The following is a 15,058-nucleotide window of genomic DNA, read 5'->3' as shown; positions in this document are numbered from 1 at the left end:
AAACGGTTCGATGAGTGTCAGAATAATTTACGATATTATCGCCATATATATGATCTGGGCATGGGATGTATGCCACCAGGAGCCATTGAAAACCGGCGGCTAATGCATCCACCACGTCATGTTATGATATATTTGCTGCCAGGGCATGTTTTGTTGCTTTGTCGGCTAAAATATGGTAGCGCAGCGCAGCATACAACTTCCTATAAGTAGTCTGTAATTCAGCGACGGGGCTTGCAAGCTCGAGAGGCCTGAGAATTGAGTTCGGCCATGTATAGTCAAGCATTGAAATTGGTTGAAATTGTAAATCGTAGGGAAAACCGTGCTCAGATTTTGATGTCGGACATTAAATTTAACTGGGCTGCCTACTACCGACCCTTGGCAACTTGAGTCCTAGGCTGCACTTATGGATTTCGTAAATGGCACCTGCAAGAATATCACAGTAGCTGCAAGGGTACACAAGGTATGACTATGTATTTTTCGAATTCCTGCAATGCTAATTCCATTGTACAGGTCGTGCGGCATACTTTACATAAAAATCAGAGCAATGCTTTATTATGCTCAGGGTCAGCCCAAAACCCAGGCAGCGAGAGACATATCACAGAATGGAAACCTGCAGTTGCTAACACCGTGTATGACCTGCAAGCGGCAGCGCTCTAGGACCGAGTCTTATCTCCATTGCGAGCTAATTACTCATGCGACTTCATCAAATATTGTCTGAGTGTCAGCGAACCCCGCCAAGCCGCTGCTTCTCAGATATCTCGAAATGCTCAAGAGTGACTTTGCCAAGGTAATACAGAACGCCGCTTATACAGACACAACAGAGGATGATGAATTTGTAAACTCTACGAATGGTATTTAAATTTAAACCTCCACCTCCATGCAGGTGAACTCTTTCGAGTAAAGCAGATGCGCCCTGAGCCGTGACTAAGCCCAGTCAAAGAATACCTACTACAAGACTGTAGGGCTCCCCGTCAACCTGTTGGGCAATATGACTAACTGGCAGGTACGTCAGTGTTTTGGGGGGCTCCGTGTTCACTCAAGCTAATGGCTCAAGTGTTCTCCTTACCAGCGAACCGGACTGGACGAATGCAAAGTTACACTGTGACACGAAGTACCCCCGCAACTGTACATGTGTCCGAGACCTTAACCATGTAGTAACATATACTGTTTATATCGTACAAGTGAGGATTATTGACTACAATGTCTTCCGGGTCATAGTACCCGTCAATATCATTTACTACCTCCTCACATGAGACGATAGGCATTTAGCCTATCTGGTACGACCCGGCACATGGAATAGGCACATCATGTTGATCATATTTTGCATGGTGGAAGCGTTAGGCTAACTTGAACATCCGACGGCAATCAATACTCTCGTACTCGTCCCGGCGGCCCGTCGCTGTTCGCTTTAACTTTCTTCACTTTGAATTAAGGATGTTCTATTCATCTGTCAACTCTTCATGCATTCGAGTCCTGCGCTCAACCCTCAAGACAACCCTCAAGTCCTTCTCCACATTACAGCCCACACTAAGCACCACCAGCTCAATCAATCCCAACTTCGTAAAGATAGTCGAAGTTGGGCCTCGTGATGGTCTCCAGAATGAGCCTAAGCCAATTCCACCTCCCATCAAAGCAGAGCTCATCAATCGACTCGCTATCGCAGGGATGCGCAATATCGAAGCCGGCAGCTTCGTGAGCCCAAAATGGGTACCTCAGGCACGTCTACACTCTCCAACAACACTTCAACACTCGTGCTAATATGCGAGCATGGCACACAGATGGCAGGTACGGCAGAGGTCCTGGCTCTCATAGACAGTTTCCCGAAAACAGGTTACTCGGTACTCGTCCCAAATCAGAAGGGGTTACACAACCTCCTAGAGATGCTCTCTACTAGCACTTCTCCAAACTCACACGCAAAGCCCCCACCTCCAGTCACCGAAGTCGCGATCTTTACCTCTGCGACAGACGGGTTCTCTCTTGCGAATACCAACGTCTCTGTTTCAGGCTCTCTTGAACGTCTCGCGCCAGTTGCACGCAGAGCTCTTGATGCTGGGTTGAAGGTGCGAGGGTATGTTTCAGTAGTCGTCACATGTCCCTTTTCTGGACGCGTGGATCCGAGGAGGGTTAGGGATGTTTCGAGGGAGCTCGTACAGATGGGGTGCTACGAGGTGAGCTTGGGAGATACGACAGGTGCAGGGACGCCTGCCAGCATCCTCGGGATGCTTGAGGAAGTTGCAAAAGAAGTAGACATAGGGATCCTTGCTGGACATGTAAGATTCACTCGCTCGTATCTTATCTTATGGTTGAGTCAGTGTTCTTTTGGACTGTGTAGTTTCATGATACAAATGGCACAGCGACTGCCAATATTATGACTGCTCTTGACTTTGGGTTGCGGACATTTGATGCGTCCGTTGGTGGCCTTGGAGGGTGTCCGTATAGTCCTGGCGCCACGGGTAATGTTGCTACGGAGGATGTTGTCTATGCTCTTACTGGAGATAGGTTATTCGGCGATATTAGTGAACCATACGGTGAAGCCCATCTCTCTATGTTTTCCTTGTAAGCTGATTATCTAATATATATGGTAGGCAATCATGGCGAGCCCGCCAAGGCGGTGCAAAGTCGATGGGATGTAGGTCCCGTTGACCTAGTTCGATTGGCAGAAATCGGGGAGTGGATTTCCAGGGTACTTGGGCGAGAGACTACGAGTCGTGCTGGCAAAGCCCTATTGGCGAGACGGAAGAGAGAAGAGGATCGCAAACGAAAGGAAGGAGCAAAGTTGTGACATTACGACGTTTCCCCCTTCGCGAGGTAAGCTGACGTCTGCTCGACTCGGACGTGAATTTATCATGCTTGAAGAAACAGTTTTTTGCATCATGCTCTATGACACTATCTTCAAATTAAATAAGTACTCGGGGTATCACGACTCATCAGATGTCCTGTCCTGAAGAAATATGATTTTAGAAGCATCCATGCGCGTGTGCTTCGCGTGCGGGCAATCTACACTCTTGCACTCTCACTCAGGTTTCGAGCTGAACTCCTTTCCAGCCTCAACATCTTCCAGAGGAAGACGATCGTACCTGCCTGCATCCTTGGAAGTTTGCTGAGATTCGACGTGTTTCACCCACGTGTAGTAAATGGACCCTAGAAGAATGATTGCAATAGAGGATGCACGGCCGCTGTAGTAAGAAAATGTTAATCACAAGAATTTTGACAGTCACATGACACCTTAAAGGCGGAAGACACGCACCTTGAGATGATCTCTGCAAATAACCACATTCCTAACATGGATGCTGCTACGCCTCTTACTGCGGAGGACACCATGTGTGTGATGGGCGAAGTAACTTTGATGGACAGCAGACTAGCGAGGCTCATCATAAAGCCAAGCGCACCCTAATGATGCATCAGTCAGCGATAGCGTAAATCGCCAAAGCGGGTGTGAATACCCACCGTGATAAAGGAGCCCCAAACGAACGTCTGCAAGTCGCTCAGCTCTCCTTCCTTAGGGACAACACCTGCTCCGAAAAACAAATCCGCAATGGCCGGGACCTCACCGGCAAATACAATGATAGGCATCATCACAGCCGCACTAAGCAAATTCGTATACCACGACAGATTCATGGCGCTACCCTTGACTATATCCAGACTCCTTTTGATGACCACGCTGTGCACTGCTGTGATTGCGGAACTTGCAACGCCGAAGCCAATACCAACGAGAGCCATGGGGACAGAATCGAGAAAGACACCAACAAAGAAGCCGAGGGTAACAATGGAACAACTAAATAGAATGCGGAGGGACGGCCGTGCGGAGAGGAAGAAGTAAGAGGTAAGGACTGTGAAGGGGAGGACGAGACCACGCGCGACTTGGTAGACAGATGCGTCGACATACTTGAGGGTATAGTTGCTGAAGCTGGTAGCAAGACGAACGAATCAATGTCAAAACCTGGTGTCGTTGATTCATGGGAGAGTCATACCTCAATCCAATAACATTCAACGCAATGTTGGGGGCGAGCTGGATCAAAAGCTGGGTGTCTACATATAAAGGCACAACTAAGAGGCGGGTTGCATGTGCGGCAATGAAAAGAATGACGGCAATGACAAGCTGGGTAAAGAGGAAGAAGAGCGGGGCAGCGGTCGTTTTGAGAACCCATTTATTCCTGTATTTCGAAAGGAATGAGGTTGGTAAACATTGGAACAGAAAAATACTTGCGCCATAACCATCTGCATGCAAAGAGATTTATTAATGAACAGGAGGGTAGTAAGCAGGAGACGGACGTACACATAGTGCTGCTACAAGGTAGAAGAGCACTGTGCCAGTCTGTAATTAGAGTCTCTGGTCACTATAGAGCGATGAAACGTGATGGTTTGAACGTACGACAAGAAGTCTGCTGCTCTGCGACTGCGGACGAGTATCGTGCTTGTGCGACATCACGGTAATCGAAACGTCAATTGGTTTGAGAGAATTATAACACTTGTTGGTACTATGAATACGTGCTGTAGTAGCCTATGAATGTTGAGTATGAAGAGTTATATCATGAACTGAAGTGGGCGTGAGGAAGAGTGAAAAAACGGTGGCTCGTGAGTAGGAAAATTCATGTAAAGCAGGCGCCGTACGGAGTTGGAGCGGGAGCAATCAATGTCGTGGCACAGTGTCACGTGGCACCGCTCCATATGGCTCAACAAGTGTACGGTTCTATGTGTAGCTGCTGGTCTCACCTCAACCTCACATAATCCATACCTAATTAGGCTGCCATATACCCCCGGGTGTGGCAAGCTAAGTAGGCACGAATGCACCAAGTGCCTACACTGCCAGTAAATAGCTGAATAATGTTGAATATCTATACTTCGGCAAAACACATGTATTGTGCCTCTCCCGTACGCAACCAATGATTCCCAATTTAGAAGCTTATGCGCTCACTGCTCAGGAACGTCCGCACCTCTCGCGCTCGCTGTTGTCAACGACGAGCTCGCTTCTACCACCCACTTATACACCAATCTTCACATAGCTTCTCATTGTCTTTGTCCCTTCGTCTATCTCTTATTCACTGCTAGTAGGCTTTCATCAACGTGTGATTACGTGTTTCTCATTGTTATTCACCACATTGAAGGCGCGTGCCCTCCTCAAACACTCACACCTTCCTCAACCTTCTTACCACTCACCATCCATGCCAGCAACACGCAACAAACGAAAGGGAGTCTCCCGCCAAGTCCACATTACCAGTGTCACGAGTGATAGGCAGCAGCACAGTACCACACTTGGGCTACAGGCAGTAGCACGCGAACGTCTCGCTGGGCAGGCACGTTACCGCCTCAATATTTCAGGTAGGTCTTTTCAGGTACTGTACAATCTTTATTGCTTATTGTTCATTCTGTAGGCCTCAGTAGTGATTCACTCGATGTTCTCGGAGAGATACGATCTGACATGGACTCAGAGGACATGACCCTCATGCAAGATGGACAAGACGATGGACTAGTAGGGGAGTGGGAGACTGAGCCTTCAGATGCCAGTGAAACAATTACCAGCGCCATCCGCGATTATGTGGAGACACCGTCAGTATTCCTTCCCTCACAAGTAAATTTTCTTTGAATTTTAGCATTAGGTGGAACCAGCGCGTTCATAAAGACAATCGGACGTGGCGACAGCGTTTAGACCACTTGCATGCCAACTGGAAGCCCCTCCTGGTGCCACTCACAGACACTTATCTACGCTGGAAGGTAACATGCTCCGATCAGCCCCAGCCTGTACCCACCAACAATTGCCCTTCCATTCCCTCCGATTCCTACAGCTTCACTATTGCTATCGTTGATGTTTTTACACTACAAACAAGCGCTTTTATTCATCGTGACGCCAATAGTCTGTCTCCTGCAATCGACCTTATCCGTGCTGGCTTTCTCAGTCATGTACCAGTGTCACCCTCAGTAGCCATCTCACTTCGTACTCTGGAGCATTTTCGCCTCCTCCGTCTCCGCAAACCTTCATTTAGTGTCGAGGCCTATGTCAAGGTGATTTGTGATTCATACAAGGTACTACTCTTGTCTACTCTGCGGTTTGTATCACTAACTGGCATTAGGTACCTTATAAACGTCGCTGGCGTACTGTACTAGCCGATGCTTTTGATACGTACTTGGCCATACTTCGGCAGGTTGAGCAGAGAGTTAACGCTGCCCTCAGTCGCAGTACCTCCAACTGGCGCATACTCAACTCATGCCCTCCCTGCACCTATGAGCTGGAGGATGAGCCCTCATTACCATTCACTCGCATGTATGTCCTGGATGGCGGGAACTCAGCCAAACGCATGGCAGGGTTAGGAGGACGTGAGCGAGGAGACACGCGAACATACACTGAGAGCGACTACATCCTCCCACGTGACTTTGTTCATAGCTTTGCCAACGAAGTTCGACCACGTCATTCACAGGCTGCAGACCCAGTTGCGGGTGTTTCCAATATCAAAGAAGAAGAGGACGCACACCCCGAAGATCTCATGATGCAGGTCATGTCATCCGACTGTAGCAAAAACTGGAAAGCAGCTGCCGATGAAGAGAAGAAACGCATGTGGTCTGTCTTCGATGAAACGGGGATTTTTGTTTCCGCTTGTCGCCATGGCCTTTTGTTATGGGTGACGGACATGGTCAGCAGTGGCGAACTGTAAGATCTCTTGTATCTACGACGTATTTCATGTCTAACAACTTGACAGTGCGAAATACCCTCTTGCGATCATATCCAATGTTATCGATGTTCTCGGTGAGCGCACTCTGGGGGCATATGATATAGGCTGTGGGTTTCAATCAACCATCCGCGCAAGCCGCCTGGGTGATGCATTCGAGAGGCAAAAGTGCCGTATGTGTGTTGACGCGTTCCACGGTTATGCACACAACTACCTATGTCAAACGAAGAACCATCCCAACGGAATTGTTGGTGCGGGCATTGAAGACTTCGGAACTATTGAACGTTTTTTCAGTGCATCAAATGCTATTGCCCCTGTTATCCGATATGCCAGTTCATACCGCCGTCATGTCTTTTTGGACCTTTTTTTTAAGCAATGGGATGAGGATAAGTACTTGAATCTCGGTACCATGATATACAACAACTACAAGCAAGCACTTGACATTCTCTCAACGGAGTCAATTGCTCTTGACGAAGCAAAGCGATCACTCGACATTCAGGAGGGGGATCTGAAGACTTGGCGTCAGGAGGAGATCGAGTATTTCGCACATCTGGGCAAAGAGACTGAGTGGGACGTTCACGCGATGACATATGTGGAACTCCTACTGAAGCTGAGAGACGCAGAGTACTTATTCTTTTTTCTCGTTCTGCCAAGTAACTAACTATTATCTTAGATCTCAAGCACAGTCTGCATCTGCACGATTTCTATCGACGACTCCAATGGATTATCAGTTCATATCTTCTACGGGCACACAGCCTTATTCCAGCGACATGACAGCCACGAGGAAACTCGAGACACAATGTCGGTACAGCGCGGAGCGTCTCGCTACAATACAACAAGATGTCGTTTCCATGGAAGTGAAGATGGGTATCACTAACCGGTGGCAGCCTTCGTCACCTGAGTATCAAGCAACGATGAAGTATATGTCAAACTATCAGTATCAACGTGCATTGGACAATCTTCAGCGCTTAGTAGTTCAGCGGCTTTTCGAGCTTCAACGACTGAATATATCACAGACTGGTATGTGTCCTTCCGATGATTCTTTAGTTTGTAGTAGCTGATTGATATTATCAGCTTATAAGATGCGCACCCACATATCTAAATCCCTTCAAACTCGGTGTCATGCTATCCAAAATGCTGTCAAGACGTATAACGCAGCTGCTGCTGCACTATCACCCCCTCGTCCCCAGCTCGATTGGTCTAAGGTATCCCATTACAGCTTTCTTGAGGAGTTCAACCTCCTGCGAGATACACGACAAGACGTTCGCGAGAAAATGTGGGCCAAACCTGCTATCCGTGCAGTGATCCGACAATGGCTACGGATTGAACGTGCAAAGGAGGAGATAGAACGATGCAATGTGGAGATACGCCGTTTACACACCGCCATCATCGATGAAGACTCTCTATTTACCCAATGTCTCGCCTCGCTCGCAGCTGAACATGTTATCGAACATGTTGCTGTGTACGAATACTGCTCGCGTCGCCGTCTAATCAACATGCAAGTCCTTCACCGCATTTCAAAGATTCACTCGCTTCCAGGATTCTCCGGCTCAAATTCCGCAGGCATAAGGAAAGGATCCAGAGGGCGTACTACAGAGGATATTGCTCTGTCTAGCAGTGACGAAGTCGAGCACGACGACGATGCTGCACCTGCTGTTGATGAAGTTGAGGAATTGACACAGGACATTGGTACCTTGATAGAATATCTCTCAGACTTAACACTTTATCGTTGAATTAGTATAACATGTGGTTTTCATGTACATCCACCTTCACAAATACTATGATTGCTTGGATTTTCTTTAAGTGAAGAGCACTTCAAAAATCACTCGATTAACACTGTAAGGCACTGAGTCAAAGTAAGAGACTGATGATGTGAGGGAAGGTGGAAGTAGAACGCAATGTTTTTGATGCAATCAGGTGGAAGTAGAACGCAACGTTTTTGATGCAATCAGATGATCGATAATGCTGATGCTTCACGCATCAGCATTATCACTGATCATCTGATTGCATCAAAAACGTTGCGTTCTACTTCCACCTGATTGCATCAAAAACATTGCGTTCTACTTCCACCTTCCCTCACATCATCAGTCTCTTACTTTTGCAGCTCTATGAGTTCCAGCAAGCGGTGGGTAGTCTTTGGGGGTCAATCTCCAGGGATCTTTGACAAACAGTGGGTGGTATCACAAAGTTATCAATTCACGCCGTTAATCAACTCCTCCAGACCTTTCATTGCTCGCAGTGGATCCAACACTCACTACTTTCCCTTGGCCGTTCACTGTCAGAGCTCCACTCAAGCACAAAAGCTGTTTGCTCTTCACAGTCTCATACCATCCGTGCCAACACAAGAAGCTTTAGTTGTTGCACGCGCATTCATAGACTCTGATGCTGCACAAGGCGTGCTTCAGAAGGAACTTCGGGAAGGCAAACTTCAGGGCTTCTATGCAGTATTAAGGGGACACGAGATCGGTATCTACACAAAGTGGTGCGTCCAATTATGTTTCAAAATAATGATAGATTGTAACTTCAACATCTGCTTCTAGGAAAGATTGCCACCAACTTGTGTCTGGATTTCGCGGTGCGATGTTCAAGAAGCTCGAAACTTTTGCAGATGCTGTCGCTTGGATGATCATGAAAGGACAGTCTATTGACGGCAAACCCATTGGCAGCAAGAAAGGTATCATGAAAGAGAAGATCGTGGAGTTGCCTGCTGTCGCTTCAGACATCAGTTCAATGTCGAGCGAATCCTCTGCACCATGTAAGTTTTTCCATCGGTTTCTACTCTACCACTTATCAATCAGTTCAAACAGCACTTGTTATCAATACCGGCACACCTCGACGAACGCATGCTTGGAGGACGCCGACAGACACTCGCCCACCTCTTGCTACATCCTCACAGGCGCCACATGCGCACCAGTCCTCACATGCACCACGGGTGTACCAGTATGTGCGGGAATTGAGCGGCATCCAATCAACACTCTATAGCCCACTTCCTGCTGATGATATACCCCTCCCATCTTTTGGTGATGTACCTGATAGTTATCTTGAGGCCCATGGTTATTCACATCGTACCCTCCTCTGTGTTCAGCATGCCCTGGATGTTAGTGTGTCTGGGCAACAGTTTGTTGATAATCTGTCAGGTAGAGGCCTTCCAATCACAGAGGCACAGTGGTTGTGGTTTATCATCACTGGCGATAGCGACTTCTAACTCATGTACACTGTTTTTCTGCTATGATTTCTATGTTTCTAACATGTTTGTTTATCTCTAAAAGTCACGTGTGCCCAACGACGCTAACGTCCGTAAGACTAGCCGAAAAAACTAGCCGACCACTCTTACCAGCAACCTCATTGCCCTTGACAATGGTGAAACAAACGAGCTCGAGCAAAGTCAGCCGTTATGCCCCAAAAATGCGAGCACTTACGACCGATAAACCTCGAGTACCTTGGCGTCGCTGCGAAAAAGCACGATACAAGCGCACTGCGGCTGAAAAAGCAGTGCTGAAGGAAAAGAGGGAAGCTCATCGTGTTTCATACTCTAGCGCCCTCCAAGCTGCTCGCAACATTGTCTTTCATGAGGCAGAGAAATTGCACGCTCAATTTAGTGGGCATAGTGTCCAGTACTACTATGAGGAGATAATGCAGCACTCACGCATTGCCCAGTCATCTCGTGGTGTCAATCGATGGAACACATTTTGTCGACAGGAAGTCAAACGGATGAATGATGGTATGAGCGACTGCTACATTGAAAGTCCCACTCACTGATACACAATTTCCCTGTAGAACGAGCACCTGGCATTGCACCCTTGAAAGCGGCACAATGTGCTGGTGAAATTGCTGAGCGGTGGAATTCCATGTCAAAAAGTGAGCAGGAGGATGCCACTCAATCCGCTGTCAAGGATCTGGAAGATCACCGTGAAATGAAGAAGCTTGCTGTTCGAAATGTCCCCCTGGAAGCCTTTCACGATTGTCAAAAGTCAGTGGGGGCCATTGACCGTGAGGTATTTTGTTTCTGTTGCTTATCCAGGGATATGTGCTCTGACGCAAAATTCTATTGACAGGCTCGTGCCCTGAATGCCCGCACTGGGGTTGAGATCATTTTCATCGCAACACGCTCCACTGCTGACCACTTCAACCAACCACATGTATTTCAAACCTCGCGTGCTACAGACTTTTTTGATGCGTGTTTCAAAGTTAGTGCTATGGACATTGCTCTAAGACTAGAGGCGTTTTCCATCGCTGGCGTTCAAGGTAAGGCTTATGGGCTTCGTCTATGTGATGTAACTAACAATCAATATACAGGCGTGGCTAAAACCTACTTGCAAGAGACTCTCAACCTCAAGAAAACTACTGGGGAGCTAATTTTCAAGAAACTTCGTACATTTTTTAGTGGTTCTGGTGATGTATTTGTCTGAATTTTGAGAAGAACTGGCTGCCACTCCCGAGAGAGTTTCTCGCATGTATTATCACAACTTTGACCAACACATCACCATGAAGCATCACATCATTGTTGAAAACTGGCCGCTTGCCAAATTCTGCTGCCCTGGGGACATCAATTCGTGGACTGAAATATCTGTCCTAAAGTCTGCATGGGACTCCGGTGCCACTAGATTTCGCAAGCTCACCGATGCTGAGTTCGATGAGTGGGAAGAGGAATGCTTTCAGGCTGCACTGCACGACGGGAACAGAGGAGCAAATGGAAATGGAAATGAGGGCGAGGAAGGAGAGCTCGAGAACACGATACCGACTGCAAGCATTCAGTCTTCCATCCCTTCGAATGATGATGGTTCATCTCCGACATCCTCTGCAACTCCAGACACTCAATCCCAGGTGGCTCCCTCTCGCAAGCGTACAGCGCCAATTGCGGCCATCAGTGTTGTAACCACAGCGAACGGAAATGCTATGCATGTGCCAAAGAAGGCTCGGAAGGGACGATCTGACAAGGGTGTCAAGCGCGGTCCTCGAAAGAGGAGGGATGCCCCAGCTAACGATGACACTGGTGACAACGAGCCCCAACTCAACACCGTCTAGTGCTGTGCTGGAACACTCTCCAACTTTGCCTCGTTCATGTCCAGGTCTAATGTGCCTCACTTCGCCCTCGTATTGTCTCTGTCCTCTAGATATACTATACCTTCGTTACTTGCTGTTTTGTCTAGCCCTTATATCTACAAGCAATGAATGATTTTCTTAAATTTTTGAGAGAGAAAACCAGCTTTTTTAGACATTATTTAGGTTTAGAAGCGAGCTCGTCGTTGACAACAGCGAGCGCGAGAGGTGCGGACGTTCCTGAGCAGTGAGCGCATAAGCTTCTAAATTGGGAATCATTGGTTGCGTACGGGAGAGGCACAATACATGTGTTTTGCCGAAGTATAGATATTCAACATTATTCAGCTATTTACTGGCAGTGTAGGCACTTGGTGCATTCGTGCCTACTTAGCTTGCCACACCCAGGGGTATATGGCAGCCTAATTAGGTATGGATTATGTGAGGTTGAGGTGGCTGGTCTTTGTGTTAATGCGAAGAAAAACAGTTATATTAGCCGGCTAATGATATCTGATTTGTACGACTAGTGTCCAAGAGACTTGAGAAGCTATTTGGGCTTAAAACCCGCAGGGTTTTACGACCCGAAACACCGTTTCGAACCTGTGAAGGAAGTCCAGATGAGCCGTGATTCCCAGACACAAGGAGCACTGCGACGCGTCAGGCGCAGCATGGACTCCCGATTCGAAAGGAGAAGAGTGAATTGTGTAAACTCACCTTGTTAACGTATCATTGGCATTGTATAGCGAGTGAACGGCTCCAGCGCTTGTGAGTCCTGAAGATACGGGGCCAGGATTAACGCATGCTTGCGTAGGTATATGGTGAATGCTTCGCTCGACCATCTACCCATCGATTTGATTACGTCGAAGGGAACTCCTCTCAGCAGATATTCCAAGGTACCTCCGATACGAAGCCCATGGCCTTTGAGATTTCCTAGATCCGCTCTCTTGACTATCCCACTAATCCGTTTCCAGAATTCTGATCTCGTCAAAGGCCTCATGCCCTTCTTGTGCTTCCAGGCGAACAAATGACTATCTCGCGGCGGATCGTTAATTGTGAAGTGATTGAGCATAGCGGCTTTAGGGTCTGAAGCGTCTTTCTGCTGTGCCCAGAATACACCCTCCCCTGCGACCGCAGCTTTGGTTCGTGGTAGGAAAATTTTGGTTACCCTCAACCCGTGCCTATCTTCGACATCCATTTGTACATTTGACCGCTTGACGTGTTTCGACGGTTCAAAAGTCTTCATGGATTTGACAGTGAGTTCTCCTACCCGACATAAGGCATAAAAGGCGCTTGTTAAACACGCGAGCACTGCGGCATCGAGGGGAGCTGATACATCTAGATGAGAGCGAATATCAAGAATGAATTTGACTGTAAATGGATCCCGCTTCGAGCGTTTCGCTGCGTCTGGAGCTAGCTCCGAAGCTCCATCCAATGCCGCCTTGAGTTCATCTTGTTGGACCTCCCAAGATTGTCCATGAAGTGTGTGCCAGGCTTTCACCGCATATACGTAGTTCGCTAATGTTTTTCCCGAGTAAGTTCCCGCACAACTCGCTACGAAGTTCAACATGATGCGAGTGTCTACTGGGCATCGTTGGTCTTCTGGTATGTTTCGTTCGTCGCAGAACACATGAAAGACCAGAAGACCTGCCCCATAACACTCCCTGGTTCCTGGCGCCCAGGACATGTTCATCACGGTAAGGACCCTCTGCAAGTCCTCTTCTGAGATGGCCAAACGATGTCCGTCCGTCCCTGTGGGTACTCTGGTCTCCAATGGGAACCAAAGTCTCAATCTATCCCTCGCTAGACAGTGCGGTCGGAGTTGAGAGGGAGCTGGCGTCAGACCTGTTCTATATGGTGAGGGTTTTGCTATAGTGTCGAGAGGAAGTGATGCATTAAAACGTGAGATGTTCGCCGATGCGTTGTTGGCTCTGGTGGATGTGATAGAGGGCGTCATTAATGGTTCCTGCGGCTTTCTCGACGGTGCCGACGGCACCGTCGAGAGTAAGATCCTCGAGGGTATCTGATGGAATTCTGTCCGTACTGTACTCTCTCGGGTCTGTGGATGCAATGAACGGGTCGATGATAAAGGATTCGAGTGCACTGGGGATGTGGAGATTCGGCAGTAGATGTTCTGCGCTACCGTAGACCCCTCTGGAAGGATCATCCGCGGGATTTGCTTTGCTGGTGACGTAGGTAGATGGAATGAATACGATGCTGCGGAATCGTTGATAACAGAGAAGATTCTACGAAATACTTCGTTGACTGCCATGTTTCTGCTGCGACCGTTTCTCCATCCTTCGATAACCCCTTGATTGTCGCCGAATACTTTGAAGTTGCGTTGCGGTCCTCCCATGCTGATAAGGTAGAGAATGAGTAGCTCAAACCCGACCGCTTCCGCCCATCCAATGTCCCTTTTTCCGTCGAGGGTCTGCCATCCTTTCCGCAAACGCCAGGCTCTCCATCTGACTCCGATGGTGATGGCGATTCCGAATCCAGAGCTGGCATCCGAGTAAGCTTCTGGGTTAAAAAGCGTGAGGGGTTTGGGTATTGGCCGACCAACGAAAGAACTCTGCAACAAATGTTTCCACCAAAGTAAGTCCACATCCAGTCTTTTGATGGGTCTCCGTGGGATAAAAGGCTTAATGAAAGCGAGACACAGCATTGCTTCGAGCGACGTGAGGTAAGCGCGCCCTCGTGGTACGACAAGCGTGGTATGCAGCAGCTTACTGTATAGCTGTTGTACGTCGTTAAGCACGTGTGAGTCGCGCGTCTCCCAGCCTCTGATTGCGTCCAAGTATTTCGCCTTCTTCTCCTCGTCGAGATAGACCTTATCCTGCGCGAGATTCCACATGAACCCAATGTATGGGTTGACATAGGCAAAGGGCTTGTCTTTGGGTAGCTCCCAAGGTATGTTGAGATCTTCTGAAAATTCGTCAATGTCCGATAGGTTGAAAGAGAACCTTGCGTCATCGCTTGATCTCGATGACGTCTCCGAAAGGTCCACGATCGGAAAACGACAATCTTCTTCAAACTCTTCCAAAGTACCGTCTTCGAAAACGAAGCCGCCAAACCATACTCTACCGCCATCACGATGTTCTCCTCTGCTAATGATGTCCCGGTGCCAAGCTCTCCGTTTCTCGTTGTAAGCTGCAATGTGTTGTTTGAGAATGCGTATGAATAAATGGTCATCGACCCATCTCGATACGGGACCAATTCCGCGTGAACGAAATAGATCGAGTCCGGCGTCGGCAAGAGAACCGTATGCTCCGGCTGAAGGTCGCAAACCGAAACACATGCATGTGTCAATGCAGAAAAGATCATCTGAGATGCGCGCAACCGAACCTGGCCATTGTGAGGAA

General features: G+C 48.1%; 4 protein-coding genes across 4 annotated transcripts; 3 read left to right on the top strand and 1 right to left on the bottom strand.

Annotated features, from left to right (window-relative positions):
- Positions 1–1,434: 1,434 nt before the first annotated feature.
- On the top strand, positions 1,435–2,782 carry HD556DRAFT_1438154 (aldolase; the record flags this gene model as incomplete). The annotated part of the gene is made up of 4 exons (XM_041305812.1): positions 1,435–1,707; positions 1,779–2,270; positions 2,333–2,528; positions 2,586–2,782. 4 exons carry the CDS (start codon positions 1,435–1,437, stop codon positions 2,780–2,782), a joined length of 1,158 nt encoding a protein of 385 aa, XP_041165309.1.
- Positions 2,783–3,013: 231 nt separating this feature from the next.
- On the bottom strand, positions 3,014–4,426 carry HD556DRAFT_1438153 (uncharacterized protein; the record flags this gene model as incomplete). The annotated part of the gene is made up of 6 exons (XM_041305811.1): positions 3,014–3,176; positions 3,248–3,390; positions 3,448–3,907; positions 3,972–4,218; positions 4,273–4,315; positions 4,373–4,426. 6 exons carry the CDS (start codon positions 4,424–4,426, stop codon positions 3,014–3,016), a joined length of 1,110 nt encoding a protein of 369 aa, XP_041165308.1.
- Positions 4,427–5,419: 993 nt separating this feature from the next.
- HD556DRAFT_1429739 (uncharacterized protein) lies at positions 5,420–8,395 on the top strand (the record flags this gene model as incomplete). Its single annotated transcript, XM_041304843.1, has 7 exons — positions 5,420–5,547; positions 5,784–6,021; positions 6,069–6,643; positions 6,693–7,286; positions 7,336–7,682; positions 7,737–8,164; positions 8,186–8,395. 7 exons carry the CDS (start codon positions 5,420–5,422, stop codon positions 8,393–8,395), a joined length of 2,520 nt encoding a protein of 839 aa, XP_041165307.1.
- Positions 8,396–10,067: 1,672 nt separating this feature from the next.
- HD556DRAFT_1228607 (uncharacterized protein) lies at positions 10,068–11,687 on the top strand (the record flags this gene model as incomplete). Its single annotated transcript, XM_041297236.1, has 4 exons — positions 10,068–10,383; positions 10,440–10,657; positions 10,718–10,907; positions 11,083–11,687. The coding sequence occupies 4 exons, from the start codon at positions 10,068–10,070 to the stop codon at positions 11,685–11,687; spliced, it is 1,329 nt and encodes a 442-aa protein (XP_041165306.1).
- Positions 11,688–15,058: the final 3,371 nt, after the last annotated feature.

Source organism: Suillus plorans, assembly GCF_016647745.1.
Source record: "Suillus plorans strain S12 chromosome Unknown HD556scaffold_6, whole genome shotgun sequence".
Lineage (NCBI taxonomy): Eukaryota > Fungi > Basidiomycota > Agaricomycetes > Boletales > Suillaceae > Suillus > Suillus plorans.
This window is presented reverse-complemented; position numbering and strand designations above follow the sequence as displayed.